Below are 22,488 nucleotides of genomic sequence, written 5' to 3'. Positions count from 1 at the left end.
CATTTGTTTTTGAGGATTTGAATTTGCAAAGCAGTGCATATGAGGATCCCATTTTACGTGAGGTACTAATACATCTTTGCAGAGGTGTTAGGTGTTCGTTTAAAGAAAAAAGATCATTGTGGAATTCAGCACTTATTAGTTAGTTTATATATTAAAAAAGGCGCATTTCTTTTGTTTCAGTGATTTTGTAGAATTCCATAAGGATTGGATTTGAGTTTATTTTGCAGTGTTCTTACACTTATTTCTCCTTTAAGTTTTTCACACATGCCTGAAGATGACCATGTTTGGATTCTTTTTTACATAACTTTGTGGATTCATGGGTGTTGTGATATGATTTTTCGATTGCATGTTCTTTCTTTAACTTTTTTTATTAATTAGGGATATGATGAAAGTTGCATATGAAGAATCCTGTCCAAAAATGCCTTAAACTTTACAGCTAGAAAAATTCCTAATTTAGAGCTAAAAGGAAGGTTTTGAGGGAAAATTTAAAGATATGAAAATTACCTAATGGCTTATGAGAGGGGGTAGCATTCTGTAACGTCTCAAATACAGTGCAAAAGTGAAAGAGCAAATTCTAGAGGTAGCACTGTAAGGGCAGGAAAGTGAGAAATCCAAGACTGCTGAAACAAATGGGGAAAATAGGTGGTAATTAGCTCAGGCAGGTGAAATGTAGTTAAATCTAAGAGGTGTGTTTTTTTAAAAAAAACCAACAAAACAAAACCCCAGACCTACAAAGATAACTTTGAATTGGATTTGGGGTATACAGAAGGTATGTAACCCCCAGTAGTGTTCAGTGAGAGCTATTGAAGCATTAAATGGGGGAAATAGACCCCATAACGTTAACATATTTTTAGTTCATTTCCCACTGTTCAGAAAACCCAGATAAATTAAAAAACAACCAACCAACCTTTCATGTAGGTTTGAACTAGTAAGGTCCCTTGCAGCCCTCTGATGTTAGATTTTGTCTTTTGAAGATGGAAAACTCTAGTGCATGAAACTTTTACAATCTGAGTGAAGCAGAAAAGGTACAATACTAAACACAAACATAAACAAAGCTCCTCTTCTTTCTGGGGAATTGTAATTGTAAAGATGGGAAATTATTCTGAAGCAAAGAGATTTGGGTTTTGAAGGTGTTTATTAGTGGGGAGTTATCTTAAATTGTTTTGCTGCACGTAAGATGCATTTTTGTCATGTCAAAGGTGCCTAGAGCATATAGAAAGGCACCATTTTAAATGTTACATGAATGAGTAAATTATTATTTTTGTAGTAATTTGCTGTTCACAGTATTCCTCATCTAGGAATATGATTATGAAGAGTAGTTACTATGCTGTAAAAAAAAAAAAAAAATCTTTGAATCTACAGCAGTCATCATTTTTACCCAAGTGATCAAAGGCCTGAAAATAATTAGCACAAAATTGATCATAAAATGTATGCAGTCTGACCCTTCCAGCTATATCAGAAATATCCAAAATGCACCCCCCTTAATAATAATTTTTAATGAAATATTTTTCTGAAATTTTAAAAAACATTAATATCTGTGTAGATTTTTTTACTCCTATTTTTCTAAATGTATTATACTGTAAATCTTGTTCTAGTGAAAAATTGTTGAGGTTTTTTAAAAGCGGGGCAAAGAGCTCATATGTGATCATATGACTTCATTTTGGAACTGTTTATAATATTTAAGGTGGGCCACAATTCTGAGTGACACTTTGTTTTTCAAATAGATGACTTTGTTTATGGTTAGTGGTTATATCACAGCTTCCACCCTTTATACTTTTTAGAAAATTACTTCATGTATTAATCTCTTTTAAAATTAGAAGTCCAATCTCTGTTGTAACTCACTGTATTCCTTTCATTAGCAGGGTTCTGTTCCATTTTCTTCACCACTGGGAACCCCAAAACACAGCATAAAGAAAACAACAAGTGCAGATGAATCGAAGGGGGTCATGAGCCTGAAAGAAGGGTTATTCATGAAATCATCTTCTGGAACAAATATTATGAATCTGAAAAGTGAGTCTGAACTGAGTACATTGACTAAGCAGCAAGGACACACACCAAAATCACCTGTTGCACAAATCCCTCACAGTCCAGGTATGTGAGAGATAATAGAACGGCCTACTTAACTCTTCCTCCTTTTAATATCAATTATTCATTTTAGTTTAGGAGATACCTTATATGGCATGGTTACTTCATGATTTTAGGGTTGACCTTTCTGTCTGCTACTGTTCATGTGAAGGGTGTAGGAATGTCTGTCCTTCCTTTTTGTACAGTTTGTAATTAAATTTCATTTCATTGTAGCATAATATCATTGATAACAGAAGCCTGGGAACAGAAGAGGAAAGGCATTTGAGTGCCATGGTGAAAAAAACCTAGATAGATTTCCCTATCCACTGCTTGCTCACAGAGTTGTACTTCAAAATTGAAGGTTTCGTTTAAGATTTAAAAAAATTAAAAATGTGTCCAGTACTTTCGGTCCTATGTTGTTTGTTTTGATATTCAAGTTATTGTATGCCCTCCCATATTTTCAGGCCACAGATTTTTGTATTGGCAGGACATAACTGCATTATAGAGGAAGCTGAAGGTTTGGGCGGCAGAATAGTGGACATTTGGGATTTTGATTTCTAGGAATGAGTAATAAGCAGTTGAGATTTGTGGGCATGAGAGAGTTAACGGTGTCCAATCCAACTCCCATTGAAGTCAATGGAAGCATTTCTGTTGTCTTCAGTGGGAATTAGGTTGGGCTTTAAATGATCAGCAGTGATAAAATTAACAATGTTGAGATTTGTACGTTTGTTCTAGGTTTCAGAATTAACAACTCATTGAGAAGAGTGGGGAAGTTTACAATTCCCTTCCTCCCTTCCCCCATTCTGTCTGGAAACTCAAAGATGTTACTACATGATTCATGTTTTTAAGGTTATGTTTGCACTCACAAGGATTAGAAACATAACTTTTGCCTAAACATGAAAGTTAAATTCTGGTGCACAATTTTGCTGCATGAAGTGGATTCCATGACACATTCTGCACCCACATAATTGAGGAATTCATGGTATAATATCTATGAGTTAATGCTTATGTGCATCAAATGCTACGGTGTTGGATGCAGCAGCATAAACAGAACGGAATTATTTCCATAATAAAGTCAACTTTCTTCTGCAGTAAAGTAGGTGGTTTCATTAGTTGAGAATGTTTTAATCTTGCTTGATATATGAATCTTGTGTACTCTTACAGAGGATCATATCTGCCTGTTAGACTGCATTGTGGTTGATCTGCAGAACATGGACATCTTTGCTGCAGAGAGATACTCTAGAGAGTATTCTAAGGCTATGGAGGACACCAGTGCAGATCTGACCTTCCCTTCCTACTTTGTCAGGCAGACAGGAGGAAGTCTCTTAACGGAACCTTTTGGATTGAAGCTGCAAGTAGAGAGAAACTTAGACAAGTGAGTTATAGTTATCTGGATAATTTCTTACTCTGTATACTGTGGTTTAATGTATATTGTTAACTTCACAACAGATTATATAGTTTAGATTTCCCCCCTATTTTTACTGATATTTTGAAATACTGTTACCCATGTTACACAGCCCAGCAGTTTGTAAGTAAATATGATAAGAAGCACTTCACACTATAGTTTTTGACATATATTTGAAAATAAGGACAAAAAAAATCAAATTTAGGTGACTAGGATTAAATACTTACATTCATATTGAACAACCTAAGTATGTTCCTTGATTTTCAGAGGTGCTGAGTACCTTTATCTGGCACTGACTTCAGTTGGAATCATTGAATGCTTAGTATCTCTGAAAAACAGACCACTGCTCACAAAAGGCTCCATGCTCCACTTAAGAGCTCTTAGGCTGAGTTATATTGTCTTTTACTGAAGTTTCTAACTTGCCCAGTAAACCCTTCTCCCACTCCTCTCCTGTTTTTTTTCCCCCTCTCCTTTCCCCATCAGCGGATACTCCACTTCCTTCTTAACTAACTTTCCTTCCTACTGCAGAAGTGGTTTTAATTACACACACACACACACACACACACACACACACACACACACACACACACACACACACACACACACACACACACACACACACACACACACACACACGTTCCACTTTGACCTCCTATTTGTTTCTCCAGGCCTATTCTTCCAGTGCACTCTGCTTTCCATCAGCGGGTTCTAAGCGTGAGTGGAAGGAGTTAGAGGATATTTCAGAGAAACCTCCCAGCAGTGGAGAGGCAGGGCCAATTAGGAATTATTCCAAACAAGAATCCTCACTCAGCTCTAATCATCTGATGGTCAGAAACCCATTCTTACAGGCACAAGGCTCTTAGCAAATCCCCCCACCCCCCCAAACCATGGAAGCGGGCCAATGTGCAAAGTACTAAACACTTGAAGGTGAGGAGGGGGGTAGTATTAAGCCTTAACATGTTGGGTTTTTTAATAAGTGTTTTTTTAAAAAAAAAAAAAAAAGCTTTAAGCATTTTCTTGAATGTCTATAATTCTTTTAATTATTTTATATTTATCTAGAAAGTAATCAAGAACTTTGGTAATTTTTAGGCTTACAGTAAAATTTTCAAAAGCACTTAAGTGACTTAGGTGCTTCAGTCAGACCCATTGACTTTCAATGAGACTTCAGCACTTAAGTCCTTTAGGTGCTTTTGAAAATTTTACCTTAAAACACTTAAACACAATAATGAGCCTATGATTTGTCACTTAAATTGGTGATATGTCTTAGATGGAAGAATATCTGCCATCTTCTCATATACTATTGAAACCCATAGCTGGATGAGAGATGCTGCAGTTCAGTCAGGGAGGTGGAACTCTTTCTGTGGAACTGTTTTCTTTTTGTTTATTTTTCCCCATCAGTAGGCATTTCAATTGAAGGTTTTATGACAAGACATTGATTCTTTCTCTTTTGTAGGGAGATGAGTCATATAGTTCCAGACATATCAATTCATGGCAATCTGTCATCAGTCCATTGCTCTCTGGATCTGAGTAAATATAAACTGATTCGAGGACTATTGGAGAATAACCTTGGGGAACCTGTAGAAGAGTTTATGCGACCTTATGATCTGCAGGATCCAAGAATTCATGTGAGAGAAACTTTGAGTTCTGTTAGGTTAAAAACATGCGCAAAAAAGTTCTGTCTAGAGTTTGTTAAAAGACACTATTTCACTGGTAGGTAAAAATTTTAGTTGAAGAACAATGGCGGTTGTGAAGCTCTCTGTTTGTTTGAATGTGTTTGGGAATTGTCTGTCTCAGGAGCAATTCAAGGAATAAAGGGGAGCATGTGTGTCATTTCTATCATAACCTGCTATTGTCACTGCTTGTTTCGGAATTGTTTTGAAAAGAGATTATGAACAGTAGTAATTGTCCATGGATGATAGTGGCATTTAAACAGGCATGCTGATTATTATTATTATTATTATTATTTTTTAAAGTGTTCACTATTATAACAAACATGAAAACTGTGAGTTTTAGTGAAAACTCTAGTATGGTTTTTCTTGGATGCCTTGCAGCAGAGTCCTGAATGTCCCCTACTCATTAGGCACAGGATCAAATACCATCCTTCCAGAAAGACCCGACAGCACACCATCTGGAATGAATCCGTGTTCGTCGTTAGTTAGATGGAAGGAGGAGCTGAATAACAAATTTAATCTTTGTACCTTGTGGGGATCCCGAGTACTGTCTCCACAGCACACCGAACCCCTGTCTACCATGGAAGCAAATTTACATTTTTGAAAATTTACCAAAAACACACAGGGTTCCCCAAAGATTTTAGACAGGATTACGTGAATCCTTCCTAGTACTAATATGTGCACAATATAAGTGTTTGTTTTTAAAAAGCACTTCCTTCACTAGTTAATTATTTGATTAGTACTTGAGATGAAATTTAAAGCTTCCATGGAAGGGAATTAATTGGAATTGAAAATGTAATTGGGTTGCTGTTTCCTGTAGAGCTTTGGTGAAAAGCCTGGCATGGAGAGTACATTTAAAATAAATAAATAAATGAAATTGTTTCGCAGGCAACAAAATTATGTTCATTATAGAAGGAATTTGAAATTATTCTTTTTTTATAAAACCAATATAACAGGTTAGTTGACGTTACTGTGGAACTGAATTACATTTATTCTAGTTTGTGGTTACAATTGTTCTAAAATTTAATTTTTCTGAAGTATGTTAATCAAGTTTAGCTGGGAAAACACTGTATATGACCTCATAAATGTTTGCTTATTTCGCTCATTAGAAAATTCTTAAATCAAGGATCTGAAATAACCAAGGTGTTTTATAAGGAATCTTGGTGTTTTCCATTTGCAGACTGTGTTGAGTGGAGAAGTGTATACCTGTATGTCTTTCCTTATTGACATGGTTAATGTGAGTCTGGAACTGGTTGAACCTAAAGGGAAGGATGGACTCAGCTCGTTAGCCAGGTATGGCTTTGACTTCTGCTTTTAGTCTGAATTAATGTTTATTAATGTTATGATATGAACGAAATAAAGTATGCTGATTTATTATACAAATTGATTCTTAAATATCTGTACAGAATGCATAAGCTAGATGGAGTCTGAATTAGATGGTTTGATGGGAAAGTATTGTATTACTCTAAACCTCTTCATTTCCTCGCCTCTCCCAAGTTGTATTTTGGAATAAGAACAGTCACTTAATAGTTGAGCTTTGCATGGAAAAACCCAAGGGTTCAAATTCCAGATGGGTTGACTCTGCCCTTTATCCTTCCAAGACAGATGGGATTCCATGCAGTTTGTGAGTTGAAGGGCTTTCAGGTTAATCTTTTAAAAACAGAAGTCCTGTCCGCATTTCATGGACACTTAAGAGTCCATGGCTCTTCTTTTTTGTAGGCGTATATGTTGAAAGAGTCTTAACAATTAATTATTTTTCTTTTCATTTGAACCTACCAGGTTTGACTTTAAGAAATCCAAGTTGCTTTTTGAGAGTTTCTCAAATCAAACAAAATCGGTTAACTTGGTTTCACATTCTATGATGGCATTTGACACTCGTTATGCTGGGCAGAAGACAACCCTAGGCATGCCCAATGTGTTCAACTGCATCTTTCAGTCATCAAAGAACAGCAGTAATAAAGGAGCAATACAGATTGAGTTGCATTTCAGGTAGGTGAATCCAGAAGCTCTTTTCTTTATATCATATTGACGTATGAATTAATAGTGTTGTTGTAGTGATGTCAGTCAACAAGAGAGATAAGGTGGGTGAGGTCATATCTTTTATTGGACCAACTTCTGTTGGTGAGAGAGACGAGCTTTTGAGCTTACACAGAGCTCTACTTCAAGTCTGGGAAACTTACTCAGAGTGTCACAGCTAAAGACAAGATGGGACAGATTGTTTAGCGTAAGTAGTTAACATATTTCAAGGGGCAATTCAAGGTGAAGTGGCTTTTATAATCAGATAACATCAGTATTTCTTCATCATAAACTCTTCTTTATCCTTACATTTTATAACTTTTTTAAAAAATTACCTGCCTACAAATGAAGTCTTTATTACATACATACATATCATATGTATTTAAATTATGGAATTTTTATTCAAAGGGATTATGCACCTGCAGTTAAAATAACTTTCCAGTAGATGTCATCCTTTACTTTTTTGGGGAGTTAGATAAATCCAGAAATGGCTCCTCATCTACATAACCTATTTTAACAATAAATCCCCATGCTACCTCATGTAAGTGGGCATTGATCTTTCACTTGCTGTCTTTGTTCATATAGTTCTCTTGGAATACTTGAAAGCATCAGAAGTTTGAGTTTTGTCCAGTTCTAATTATATGTTTGAAATGTAAGGTACCTCATGATAATGTAATCATGTAAGGGAAAAAGCATGTATTTTGCACATAGCAACATTTAGAGTTCTAAATGAGACCTCTTTTTATTATTTTTTTATGAGTGGGTGTGTGTTGTCTTGTTGGTTAAAGGAAGGGAGAGGGAAGTAAGACTCTTGTGATGTATTCCGAGTCCTGGCACAGATTCGCTGACTGAGCTGAGACAAGTCATTTGACCTCTAATTCTTTCACACTTCGAAAAATTAGTGTGATACCTCATAGTGTTCTTGTGCAGCTCAATTAATGTTTGCAAAATGCTTTGAGCTCTTCTTATGAATGTCACTAGAGAACGCAGACTGATACCAGTTTTTGTGGTATTTACAGTATTTTTGTAGCATTAACAGTTCATCATACATAAGCTTTTTGAAGGCCTGTATCTTATGACTGTAACAGGTACCTGTGTAAATATAAATATTTGTTACATAGGGTCAAGGAATATATTGTACTGTAACTGTGTAGAATAAAGTGGATCAGGAACATTTGATGTCTTTGTCTATTTCAGTGGCTTTCAATCTTTCCAGACTACTGTACCCCTTTCAGGAGTCTAATTTGCCTTGCATACCCCTAAGTTTCCCCTCTCTTAAAAACTACGTGCTTACAAAATCAGACATAAAAATACAAAACTATCCCAGCACACTTCTTTTACTGAAAAATTGCTTACTTTCTCATTTTTACCATGTAATTATAAAATAAATAAATTGGAATATAAATATTGTACTTACATTTCAGTGTATAGCATACAGAGCATTATAAACAAGTCATATTAAATTTTAGTTTGTACTGACTTTGCTAGTGCTTTTTATATGGTTTGTTGTAAAATTCGTCAAATGTCTAGATGACTTGATGTACCCCCTGGTACACCTCTGCTTCTTCGAGGGTACACTGGTCTATTTGGACTAACTTAGAATAGCTACAGATGTTTAGCAAGAACAATTATTATGGTTATGCTGGAGATTTTCAAATGTAGGGCTTCATATAATCATATGAAATGATTGTGACTGACCCTGGTATTTTTGTAAAAGGGGAGTTAGTTTGAACATTAAAGATTGTAGCTTTGTTGAGATCACATCATATGAAGTATAGTTACTAATCATATGCACTATTTATTTTTACTTTTTCATTGCTGAGTATCTCCTTGGCACTAGATAAAAAGTTTTGCAGGGTTTCGTGATAGTCTTACCCTGGCTCTTGCCTTAGGAAATATTCCAGAGAACCAGTGAGGGTGAAAGGATTTTACTGTTACAGGCTGGGCATGTGTGTCACTTCTCAAACAGGAATTATGATTCTTTAGGGACTGTACAGTTTAGAATGTGTCAGAAAATAGATTCCTGGGTATTTAAATACCTGAAATATTTTCCAGTTAACATGACCAGACATAATTGACATTCCAGATAATTAAGTCAAATTTTCTGTCCCTCCAGAAGGGATATTCAAAATGTGGTACTAAAAAGTTCAGTTAGGGTAGCATTTTTTCGGAATGACAAAGAAGCTGCCTGTGCTACAAAATGTGGTCAGAGTGTGAGAGGAGACAAATTGATCTCTAATCTTTTTAAGAGGCGCTGAGCCAGGTTTAAATTTCTCACACACTACATCAGAAGTGATACCGAACAGATGTCAAAAATAACATTTAAAATTTAAAAGTTGACATTGTACAAAAAACTTTCATTGTGATAAAGATGGTTGTATAAGTTAATTTATAATTACATTAAGCCCCCTATTTATACCATTGTTCCTTGTTTATTTTGTTTTCATAAGTTTTGATGATTTTTGATTTGTTAGGTTTACATGCACACAGCAAGCTCACAAACTTAGGCTGATGTAAAAAACGGACTTTTCTGGAACTCTATTAGAGATTTTTAAAAACTACATGTTTCAGAGTAGCAGCCGTGTTAGTCTGTAGCCGCAAAAAGAAAAGGAGGACTTGTGGCACCTTAGAGACTAACAGATTTATTTGAGCATAAGCTTTTGTGAGCTACGTTGAGCTGTAGCTCACGAAAACTTATGCTCAAATGAATTTGTTAGTCTCTAAGGTGCCACAAATCCTCCTTTTCTTTTTGAGAAAACTACATGTAAGCTGATTACATTCACATAAAATCCACTATATTACTTATTCACCTGATACATAGATCCTTAATATCAAAATTAATTCCAAGGTGGAAAGTCAGATGCTAGAACTAAAGAACAGATTTTATGGCATGTGAAATTGATATGATACAAGCTCTTCTTTTTTTTTTTATTAGATCTACTAAGGATTCCTCCTGTTTCACAGTTGTTCTGAATAACCTTCGTGTATTTTTAATATTTGACTGGCTGCTGCTTGTTCATGACTTTCTACATACTCCCAGTGATGTTAAAAAGCAAGATAATCTGACTTTTTCCCGACAACGCAGTTACAGCAGTGAAACAACTGTAGTTCCTAAAACAGTGAAGAGTGGAATAGTTACAAAACGTTCTTCTCTCCAGGTGACTACAGAAAAACAACTGGAAGTCAAGATTAATGTAACGGGTAAATATATATTGTTTTATGCTTACACAAATGAGCATAGACTGTTTGTTTGTCTTTAGGAGCTGTCACGTTTACATTCCTCAGAATAATGCTGAAGCAGAGTAAATCAGGTGCCTGGGGGATGGATAATTAAGAATCCTCGACTAAAAATTTTAAAAACAGTATAAATGAAGTTGTCAAGTTTCACAATTAAGTGTGTTTTATTTATTTTGGTCAGGTACTGAATTTGTGGTAGTTGAAGACATGTCTTGTTTTGATACCAATGCAATTATTCTGAAAGGAACCACTGTCCTCACGTACAAGCCCAAATTGGTGGATCGTCCTTTCTCTGGTAGTTTGTTTGGCATTGAGGTAAGATGAAACTTTTTGGATTTTATAAGCATTTATTCTAGTGTTGGGTTAAGATGCTATACTATTAAACCTTCAGTTGAAATGCTGTGACAAACAGAATATATTAAAAATTGTCTCTGGAGTGCTTTGTTACCGTAGCCTGTTAATATCCTTATCAAATGTTCTCAACCCATTGCAGTATAAAGGCCATTTCTGCACTGCTTCTGCCACAGTGTTAAAGTATTTGGCTGGAAACTCACCAAACTGTCAGTCAGATACATCTTCTCAATGGCCTAACCTTTAAACTTGAATTTGCAAAGGACTGTTGTCTGCAATGGTATTGCTCGGATATTTTTTTCAGGTATTCAGTGATTTTATATATGTGTCTTTGATTTTTATGTTAAGCTTTGTTCATATAAACCTGTGGAAATTTCACTTCTGAACACCTATGTATAGTATGAAGTAGGGAACTCTTGTATCTTTAATTTGTATATATTTAGTTTGCATACTAGCTTTGGAGTGGTTGGGGGATGTTGCTAACCTTGCAATAGCACTGATTCCAACTGTTTACCACAGAATAAAATATAACTTTTGTATTTGAAGCTAGTTGATCTGAGTTTTGATTCCTCAGATACATGAGGGTTATAAATTTCTGATTCCTCTTTAAAAATATTATATATAAAATTCTTGCATTTAAGACCTAGAAATGTTATCTGATAACATATTTGAGATTCCTTGCAGGCTTGGGATTTGGAAGGTTTTGCCAATCTAATAGTATCATTATGACAAAAGAAACTGCAATTGAAACACTTTTACTTAACTGTTGGGTGGATATAAGAGCCTTTCTCATCTAGACAGGTTTCAGAGTAACAGCCGTGTTAGTCTGTCTTCACAAAAAGAAAAGGAGTACTTGTGGCACCTTAGAGACTAACCAATTTATTTGAGCATAAGCTTTCGTGAGCTACAGCTCACTTCATCGGATGCATACCGTGGAAACTGCAGAAGACAATGTCTCTGTGTGTATATAATGTCTTCTGCAGTTTCCACGGTATGCATCCGATGAAGTGAGCTGTAGCTCACGAAAGCTTATGCTCAAATAAATTGGTTAGTCTCTAAGGTGCCACAAGTACTCCTTTTTCTTTTTTCTCATCTAGGTCACCAGTTCAAATCCAGGTCATGTGAGGCATGACGGTTAGTTATCTGATGGCTGTTGGTGGCATACTTGAAACTATCTGTTAGTCTATAAGGTGCCACAGGACTTTTTGCCGCTTTTACAGATCCAGACTAACACGGCTACCCCTCTGATGCTTGAAATTGTTTGGTTTCAATCTGCTTTGCAGTAGGTAAATGTCCATGTGAAAAAATCACCACTGCAATCAACGCTAATTGGCCAGTTTGATATTTTCAGCAAAGACCAAGGATTGAATGAGCCATGAAGACTGAGCCAGTTTCTTGCCTACCCCCCACCTACCGAAAGTGGCTCCTATAGATCTGGCATTTTGATAGGGCATTGTGGGGGAAGCTTGCCTTGCCTTTGTCTTTGTCATGTTTTGTGGATGACATAGATTACTCCCGTGTCAGGAGGCCTTAATTCAGCCCCCTTTCATAAGCCCTAAATTCAGACAAAAATCTTTAAAATAATAATCCTCTTGAGCTTTTAGCTTACATAGTTTCTGTATGAAATGGTGTCCGTGAATTTAAGAATGAAAGTAAAAGGGAAAGACTTCCTTAAAAATAGATTTGATAAAACCTATCTGCTCCCTCTACAGACAAAAAGGGGAGTTGAGAGCTTCATTCTGGCAGCTGAGAGCAGAAACAAAATTTGCATGAGCTATACGTAGCCATGCATTTTGATTTGCACTCATTTCAATCATTTAGGTTTTTTCATGCCGACTGGGAAATGAGCAGGACACAGCACTGTCCATCATTGATCCTGTACATATTCAAATGGAACTTGTAGGGAATTCATCCTACCCTCGTGGCTCAGGACTGTTGGATGCATTCAATAGTGAAGATTTCCCACCCATTCTAGAGGTAAGATCAAAGAAAGTAACTGAAGCAAATTTTATGGGCATTGTCGTAATAATCTAGAATACTTTATACTGGTACATCACATTTGGGAATTCAGAATAATGCTTTGTCATATACATAAGAAAAGAATAAGACCAAATTGTTTTTCAAGATAAAATGAAGAGGCAGACAAGCCAGAAACATACTTCTAGTGGTAAGGATAGTGATTTCTGGTGGTATTTTTAGGGGTATTCAATACATTTATTTCAGACATCAATAGGGAAAAAAAAACTTGTGACAGAAAGCACGAGATGTCACACTATAACTTTTGGCTCTTGGCCATAAGTTTTTAGTAAAAGAATAACTTTATTTTTCTGTAGATCATCTTCTTAACATTTGTTTGTAGGAAATACATTTAGAGTTCCCCCCCCAGCCCCTTGAAATCCAAACAGAAATTCCTCTCCTGATCGGGGATTTTGATTAATCCCTTTCTGGACAGGAACATACTAATATCTAGGGTTCTTCAGCATGTTCAGATGGTTTATCCTGTAGTTGGATATTTAAAATTACTATATTATTGGTTAATGACAGAAACTTGGCATTTTTAGTATGAAGGCTTTGAAACCAGTATAAACATCTGATTTTGATATGGTTATTCTTATCTTCATCCTGGCAGTGTGTTGCTACAATATATAACATGCAAAAGAGAAATTAATGGAAAAACTGTCAATTTAAAAGCTTTAATCATTTTTGATTTTTAAATTTCATTTAGATTCAGTTACAAGCACTGGACATCAGACTGTCCTATAATGATGTTCAGCTGTTTTTGGCCATTGCAAAGTCCATCCCTGGGCAGACCAGTGCTGCTGTGCCTGAATCCTGTGTCTTGGAGCCCGACACTGCTGCTAATAATCTTTCCAGTTCATCTTGGGAAAATGAGACCTCATCATCAACATCTGAAAACAGAGACACATCTAAACACATATTGGATCCTGTTCTTGGTATGCATTCCACTATTAGACTAAAGCCATTTTCCATGCCTTAAGGAGGCTTCTGCAGAGTAAAGCCAGATGTAATTTTTAGCAAAACAGATGGTTGTAGCTTGATTATATAAAATGTGATATGGCGATGGATGCCATCAAGTAGTGATGAAACTTTCATTCTTCTTGTAATGTGAAAATAGAACAGTCAATGTTAGTCTTCAGTCAATTTTAATCAGTAATTTGCCTTCCTAATTCAGCAGAATGCAGTAATGCTTAGGTTGCAATCACTGCAGGAGAATACTGTATTTTTAAATTGTTTATATTGAGAATTATAATTAAAAATAAGCATCACCAGCCTCTCCCTCCCTGCTAGCAACATTTCACTGTTAGGCTTTGTTAAAGTTTTGTTTCTAAAATTTGAGTGTAGTTAGGAGTATAACTTTATGAAAACAAGGAAATAGACTCTGTCTTCTCTACTACGGTACTTAGGCATTATGGGGGAGATGTGAAAGTAGATGAGGAATGCCCCACAGCATAGAAGGATTTGATGTATGGATCCAGGAATTGTTAGTACAGAATTAAATTAAGTGCATACACTAAAATTACCCTACTGGAATTGAAATCTAGCTTGGGCTCTAACTCACAAACATTAAACAAAATACAACGTTTGGCCTAAAACATCCCTGAATCCTAATGCTTTGTTGTTGTTTTTTAAGTAGAAATCACTTATTTTTTCAGAATTGATCCACTTGTAGAGGGAAACTAATTTTTGAACAATAATAATTTTCATTTTAACAAAAAACCAAAAACAAAAAAGAAAAGCAACTAATTCACCTGGGGACAAATGTTTGGCTAAAAGTTTCTCTAATTACAGAGGTACAGCTGGCTCGACTTCAGGAACTGGGATTTGGTATGGATGATTGTCGTAAAGCCCTTTTGATTTGCCAAGGTAATTCCAAATAATTTTTCTATTACTTGCAATTATAGTTTTGGTAAATGAGAGCCTGGCTCTTAATACATCAAAACATACAAATTAGCAGTCACTTGATATATAGACAAAATAGAAAGTAGCAATTTTCCATCTTGCAGTCATCAAAAAATAGTTGTCTTAACTAGATCCTTTAAATATTTTCATTCTCTTACTACTAGTTCTTCCCTGTCTCCTAAATATTCTTTTCTTTTGAGTTTGTCTCTGAATGACATATCTTACTTTAAAAGACACTATGGTAATATATTTATTCAAATTACCACTTAGCGTGATGTCAGTTTCTCTGTAGCTGTTACATGAATCAAGTATATTTTCTCCCACCACATCCTAAAATTCTTTTTTATCTAGAAATTCTCATCAGTTTCTACATTGCATGTGTTTCTCACTTGCACCTACTTCTTCCCTGTTACACACACTGACCTTCATGCTCTTCATTTCTTCTTGTTAAATGGTTTGCTTTCTTTCCTCATTTTTACACACAAAACCTGGAAAAGAAATTTAAAGTTTAAGGCACAAAATTCTCTTTTGGTTTGTTTCTTCAACGTTGTCATTCTCCTTCTCATGTATAGTCAGTCACGTTTTAATCCAACAAAATACTTTGTTGCTTCTCAGTATGACACGTTAAAAGATCACTTTGTATTGATAAAAAAGAGTGCCATTATATTTCCTAACCTTAATCTCCCTTGTTTTTCTTAAATGAAACAAACCTTATACCACTTCTACATTTTGCTATAACTTTTTGGTTTTGTTGGGAATTCATTTGATTCCTTTTCAGGGTTATTTTGTATGAATATGTTCTATTGAAATAATGTGCATAGCAAATGTCATGATTGTTTGCTGATCTCTTTTTAGGCCAGTTGAAAAAAGCAGCAAGTTGGTTGTTTAAGAATGCCGAACCTTTGAAATCCCTTTCGCTAGCCTCTGGTCGTCGAGATAGCCAGGGGACTGTGCCAGTTCAACTGATCTCTGGAGTGGAGATTAAAGCAGAAAGCATATGCATTTGTTTCATTGATGACTGCATGGACTGTGATGTTCCCCTAGCTGAGTTAACCTTTTCACGTGAGTATTTTTCTTAATTGTCCTCTAATGACTTCCCTAAATTGAAGAATTCCTCTACTTATGTTTATAGCTTGGGTTTCCCTTTGTTAGGGCCAGATAAGATTTTTGAAACTGTTTGTGTATGTGATTTCCACAAAGGAATATGTGAGAGCAGATGTCAGTGCACAGCACAACAATAAAGTGGCGTTGATTAAGTTATTTTAAAATTGCATAGCGGTGGTGTTGCTATTCATTTGTATTGTGGTAGTGCCTAAAAGCAATAACTTAGATTAGTGCTCTGCTTTAAGTACTGAACAAAATCATAGGAAGATGCTGCGCCCATCCTCCTTCCTCCTTACTTGGGAGTAAACAGAGAGCCTATAGGGAATGGAAAAAAGGGTTGATCAGCAAAGAAAGCTACATCATGAAGGTGAGGAAGAATGTAGGAATAAAGAGACGTTTTTAAAAAGTCAAGCTGAATTAGGTCTTGTCAAGGAAATTAAAATAAAAGAATGACGTTTTTTAGCTCTCTAAATAAAAAGAGAATAAGGAAGGATGCGGTGGAGCCACTCTGGAGTGTGGATGGAAAAGAGATTAAAGATAATCTAGGTGTGACCTCAAAACTAAATGAATAAACTTCGTTTCAGTTTTCAGTAGGGATGATAATATGGAATAGGTGCATGAAGGCAATAGAGCTGATAGAAATGAGTGTCTAGAAATGGAAATTACCACATCTGAGGTGGAAGAAAAACTTAAAGAGCTTAGTGCACTCGGATCAGGGGGACCAGATGATTTCCATCTAAGAATACTGAAATAACTGGCTCATGAGATTGCGAGCCTGGTAGCAAGGTAGTATCCTATGATTGGCGAATAGCTAATGTTTTCTATCTATGTTTTAGAAAGGGGAAAAAGTGATCTTGGCATTTGCAAACCTGTCAGTCTGACCTCAGTAGTATGCAAGGCTTTAGAACAAATGGTGAAGGAAAGGATAGTTAAATGGTAAGGGATATGTAATGCAAGATGGGTTTACCAAAGGTAGATTGTAGCCTAACCCGATTTCCTTCTTTGAGAAAATAATTGATTTTTTTAGATAAGGGAAGTGCAGTGATCTAATATATTTGGACTTGAGTAAAGAATTTGACAAGGTACCACGTGGGAAATTATTAGTTAAATTGCAAAAGGTGTGGGGATCAGTACAAAAACGGTAATATGGATAAGGACCTGGCTAAAGGGGAGAAGGCAATGGTTTGTGCTGAAGGATAAACTGTCAGACTGGAGCGTGGTTACTAGTAGAGTTTCTCAAGGATCGGTCTTGAGATCATTCTTATTCAATATTTTTATTAATGACCTTGGCACAAAAAGTAGGCATGTTTAATGAAATTTGCTGCTGATACAAAGTTTGGAGGTATCGTCAATACAGAGGAGGATTGGAATATTATACAGGAAGATCTGGATGGACTTTGAAGACCAAGTGACATAAATTGGATGAAATTCAGTTGTACAGAGTGCAAGGTCATGCACTTAGTCTAATAATAATTTCTGCTACAAGCTGTGGACTCATAGTTTGGCAGTGAAAGAGAAGAGAACTCGGTGTGTTGGTAATCGTCCTCTGATCAATGAGTCACCACTGTGATGTGGCTATGGAAAAAGCAAATGCGATCCTAGGATGTATGAGGCGAAGCATTTTCAGTTGTGATATAGAAGTGTTAATGCCTTTGTACAAAGCACCGGTAGAACCTCATTTGGAATAGTGTGTGCAGTTCTGGTCACTCATATTCACGTAAGATGAACTCAAATTGGAAAAGGTGCAGGGAGGAGCTACTAGGATGATCAGGGGAATGGAGGGCCTCTCTTATGAGAAGAGACATGAAGAGCTTGGCTCGTTTAGCAGAAAGAAGGCTGACAGGGGATGTGATTGTTCTCTAGAAATACGTGGGAGTAATTAAATACTAGGAATGGTGAGGAGCTATTTAAGTTGAAGGACAATGTTGGCACAAGAACAAATGGGGATAAACTGGCCATGAATAAATTAAGGCCAATAGGAGTTGTGTGGGGCTAATCAACTTAATTTTGTTTTAAGAAAGAGCTGTATAAATTTGAGTGGGATTGTATGACAGAGTTACTTGTGATGAATGGTAGGGGGCAGGGCGCTCAGGAGCCCTGGGGCTCGCTTCCAGTTTGTCACATGTTCCGAAAAGCTCATGCTTCAGGGTTTCAGCTGACCACGTGCAGATGTCAGGATAGGATTCCCCTCCCCCCAATATATTCTGGTTTTTTTGTAAGTTTCTGTCCCTCTGAAGCACCAGGGATGGCCATTGCTGGAGATGGGATAATGGATGGGGTAGGTCAGGACTCTGAGATGGCACTGAGTGTTTTCTCTGACAGGTTCTTGGCTCGCTGGTTCTTGCTCATATTCTCAGGGTCTAACTGATCGCCGTATGTGGGGTTGGGAAAGAATTTTTCCCCCAGGTCAGATTGGCAATGACCTGGTTATATATATGCCTGACTTTGCAGCATAGGGGTGCTGGTCACTTGCCAGGATTAACTGGATATATCTCACTTAATCATTTTCCCATGGCTGCTGTGGCCTCAGGCACTGGTGCCCATCGGTCTGTCCTATTCTGAGCCAGTGCAAATAATAGTATAGTATGCTATGGGCTGCAATGCTTTGGTCTAATTTCAGTGGCTGGGTTTAGTGTGCGGATTCTTGAGGGTAGTGGTAGCGGCCTGTGATATAGAGAGGATCAGACTAGATGACCCAGTGTCCCTTCTGGCTTTAGTCTATGACTTGTGATTTCAAAATGCTTTCTTTGTGGTAGAATAGATTCTTTTTTTCATTAAAGAGAGCCTACATTTCTTTTATCAAAAGAAATCCGAATGGTTTAAGTGTGGAGTTTTCTTTTGCATCCTTAATATTTTTCATTTTATTTTACTGTGTACCCTTGGCTATAAAATCTGACTGAAGGTTGTGGGAGGCTGTGTTCCATTAAGAAGTAGATAATTATGCTTTTTATTAAGGAAGGAAGCTAAATAAATGTCTGTCTTGACCTCTGGCAAAAGTGACTCAAAGTGTTTTTTTGCATAGATATCACACACAGGAAAAGAAAGGAACATTTCCTCCATTAAAGTAACCTATAATTATGTCTTCTGGCAGATTATCTCGCAGTGCTCATAACGTTTACTTTTTTTCTGATCGCTGTTCCAGGACAAAGCTTGGGAAGTTTATTGGTCCTGGTAGTATTTGTACTAGTCTCTTGAAATGTTTCTTACTAGCTCTTGACGTTTATGAGGTATTGGACCTCGAAATGCTATCATGCTGACTACCGTTTTGCTGTTTTCTCCCCACCTCAATTGCAACAGGATTCCAGCACCAACTATCTCACAGGTTGCTAAAGATAGAGATGAATGCTTTACACTGATTAAATCTTGTATTCCTAGATACTTGCAGATAGTATTTAGTAATGGTGTTTAGTTTTAATAGCTATCGAGATACCAGCTGCTAACTTCATGTTTAGTTGAAATGTGAAGCAAAAAGATGGTAATCAGATGTTCGCTATTTTTTAAAAACTAGGATTGTTTTTTGGGCGATTTGGGAATGCTACCAATCAGCGCACTTTCAATGTTTACCAGTTGTATGCAGCATTTATTTCTAGTCTTGTTAGTTCTCAAGGACTGAGGACCATCTGTTAAGCCCTCAAAAATAGCTGTGGTGTTTGACACTGATTCAGAACCTGTGTGACTGTACTGTAGTGGGTTTTGTTTTGGTGCCTTCTGCCATATTATATTTGGAGAAGTGACCCTTGTAGTTTTTGGCACTTTTTTTACGTCAGATTGAACAATCTGTGAAAATTTGAGGAGTCTCTTAATGAGATTCAGTGGAGCAGCCTGCTGTGTTAGAATAGATTAAATATATCTGAGAAACTATGACAATCACGAGGGTTTTGTTCTGGTATTGGGACGGGAGGCAGTAGTATCAGAGGCAGTTTACAAACTGTGTAGCTCGGACTGTGTCCACCTCGGTTTGTACAGCACATAGAACAGTAGGGCCCCTGTCCTGATGTGGGCCCTTGGGTGCAATAACGCTATAAACCTTAATTATCTGTACATCACATTGATTGAAAGAAAATTGTCATTGGAGGATGAGTGCTAGTAATAATAATAGGGCTCAGATTTTCCTAGATGCGATAGCTGATGGATTCCTTCAACAAGTAGTTGCTGAACCGACTAGAGGGGATGCCATTTTAGATTTGGTCTTGGCGAGTAATGAGGATCTCATAGAGGAAATGGTTGTAGGGGATAATCTTGGCTCAAGTGATCATGAGCTAATTCAGTTCAAACTGAATGGAAGGATTAACAAAAATAAATCTGCAACTAGGGTTTTTGATTTCAAAAGGGCTGACTTTCAAAAATTAAGGAAATTAGTTAGGGAAGTGGATTGGACTGAAGAATTTATGGGTTTAAAGGTAGAGGAGGCCTGGGATTATTTTAAATTAAAGCTGCAGAAGCTATCGGAAGCCTGCATCCCAAGAAAGGGGAAAAAATTCATAGGCAGGAGTTGTAGACCAAGCTGGATGAGCAAGCATCTTAGAGAGGTAATTAAGAAAAAGCAGAAAGCATATAGGGAGTGGAAGAAGGGAGGGATCAGTAAGGAAAGCTACCTTATTGAGGTCAGAATATGTAGGGATAAAGTGAGACAGGCTAAAAGTCAAGTAGAGTTGGACCTTGCAAAGGGAATTAAAACCAATAGTAAAAGGTTCTATAGTCATATAAATAGGAAGAAAACAAAGAAAGAAGAAGTGGGACCGCTAAAAACTGAGGATGGAGTGGAGGTCAAGGATAATCTAGGCATGGCCCAATATCTAAACAAATACTTTGCCTCAGTCTTTAATAAGACTAAAGAGGATCTTAGGGATAATGGTAGCATGATAAATGGGAATGAGGATATGGAGGTAGACATCACCATATCTGAGGTAGAAGCGAAACTCAAACAGCTTAATGGGGCTAAATCGGGGGGCCCAGATAATCTTCATCCAAGAATATTAAAAGAATTGGCACAAGAAATTGCAAGCCCATTAGCAAGAATTTTTAATGAATCTGTAAATTCAGGGGTTGTACCATATGATTGGAGAATTGCTAACATAGTTCCTATTTTTAAGAAAGGGAAAAAAAGTGATCCAAGTAATTATAGGCCTGTTAGTTTGACATCTGTAGTATGCAAGGTCTTGGAAAAAATTTTGAAGGAGAAGGTAGTTAAGGACATTGAAGTCAATGGTAAATGGGACAAAATACAACATGGTTTTACAAAAGGTAGATCGTGCCAAACCAACCTGATTTCCTTCTTTGAGAGAGTAACAGATTTTTTAGATAAAGGAAACGCAGTGGATCTAATTTATTTAGATTTTAGTAAGGCGTTTGATACTGTGCCACATGGGGAATTATTAGTTAAATTGGATAAGATGGGCATCAATAGGAAAATTGAAAGGTGGATAGGGAATTGGTTAAAGGGGAGACTACAACGGGTTCTACTGAAAGGTGAACTGTCAAGTTGGAGGGAGGTTACCAGTGGAGTTCCTCAAGGATCAGTTTTGGGACCAATCTTATTTAATCTTTTTATTACTGACCTGGGCACAAAAAGTGGGAGTGTGCTAATAAAGTTTGCAGATGATACAAAGCTGGGAGGTATTGCTAATTTAGAGAAGGACAGGGATACCCTACAGGAGGATCTGGATGACCTTGTAAACTGGAGTAATAGGAATAGGATGAAATTTAATAGTGAGAAGTGTAAGGTCATGCATTTAGGGATTAATAACAAGAATTTTAGTTATAAGCTAGGGACGCATCAACTAGAAGTAACGGAGGAGGAAAAGGACCTTGGAGTATTGGTTGATCATAGGTTGACTATGAGCTGCCAATGTGATATGGCTGTGAAAAAAGCTAATGTCGTCTTGGGATGCATCAGGAGAGGTATTTCCAGTAGGGATAAGGAGGTTTTAGTACCGTTATATAAGGCACTGGTGAGACCTCACCTGGAATACTGTGTGCAGTTCTGGTCTCCCATGTTTAAGAAGGATGAATTCAAACTGGAACAGGTACAGAGAAGGGCTACTAGGATGATCCGAGGAATGGAAAATTTGTCTTATGAAAGGAGACTCAGGGAGCTTGGCTTGTTTAGCCTAACTAAAAGAAGGTTGAGGGGAGATATGATTGCTCTCTATAAATATATCAGAGGGATAAATACCAGAGAGGGAGAGGAATTATTTAAACTCAATACCAATGTGGACACAAGAACAAATGGATATAAACTGGCCACTAGGAAATTTAGATTAGAAATTAGACGAAGGTTTCTAACCATCAGAGGAGTGAAGTTTTGGAATAGCCTTCCGAGGGAAGTAGTGGGGGCAAAAGATCTATCTTGCTTTAAGATTAAACTCGATAAGTTTATGGAGGAGATGGTATGATGGGATAACATGGTTTTGGTAATTAAATATTCATGGTAAATAGGCCCAATGGCCTGTGATGGGTTTTTAGATGGGGTAAGATCCAAGTTACCCGGGAAAGAATTTTCTGTAGTATCTGGCTGATGAATCTTGCCCATATGCTCAGGGTTTAGCTGATCGCCATATTTGGGGTCGGGAAGGAATTTTCCTCCAGGGCAGATTGGAAGGCCCTGGAGGTTTTTCGCCTTCCTCTGTAGCATGGGGCACGGGTCACTTGCTGGAGGATTCTCTGCTCCTTGAGGTCTTCAAACTACAATTTGAGGACTTCAATAGCACAGATATAGGT

General features: G+C 36.9%; 1 protein-coding gene across 1 annotated transcript in view; it reads left to right on the top strand.

Moving 5' to 3' along the window:
• The window catches only part of VPS13D (vacuolar protein sorting 13 homolog D), a 196,941-nt gene that overhangs the window by 39,807 nt on the left and 134,646 nt on the right, over positions 1–22,488 (top strand). Inside the window, exons 26-36 of the mRNA XM_084651570.1 lie at positions 1,860–2,091; positions 3,229–3,439; positions 4,923–5,094; positions 6,320–6,432; positions 6,919–7,128; positions 10,091–10,356; positions 10,574–10,707; positions 12,565–12,720; positions 13,469–13,697; positions 14,554–14,628; positions 15,520–15,726. Of these exons, the coding sequence (XP_084507696.1) occupies positions 1,860–2,091; positions 3,229–3,439; positions 4,923–5,094; positions 6,320–6,432; positions 6,919–7,128; positions 10,091–10,356; positions 10,574–10,707; positions 12,565–12,720; positions 13,469–13,697; positions 14,554–14,628; positions 15,520–15,726 (2,005 nt within the window). The remainder of the gene's footprint in view (positions 1–1,859; positions 2,092–3,228; positions 3,440–4,922; positions 5,095–6,319; positions 6,433–6,918; positions 7,129–10,090; positions 10,357–10,573; positions 10,708–12,564; positions 12,721–13,468; positions 13,698–14,553; positions 14,629–15,519; positions 15,727–22,488) is intronic.

This window comes from Lepidochelys olivacea, assembly GCF_965140295.1.
Source record: "Lepidochelys olivacea isolate rLepOli2 genome assembly, chromosome: 18".
NCBI lineage: Eukaryota > Metazoa > Chordata > Testudines > Cheloniidae > Lepidochelys > Lepidochelys olivacea.
This window is presented reverse-complemented; position numbering and strand designations above follow the sequence as displayed.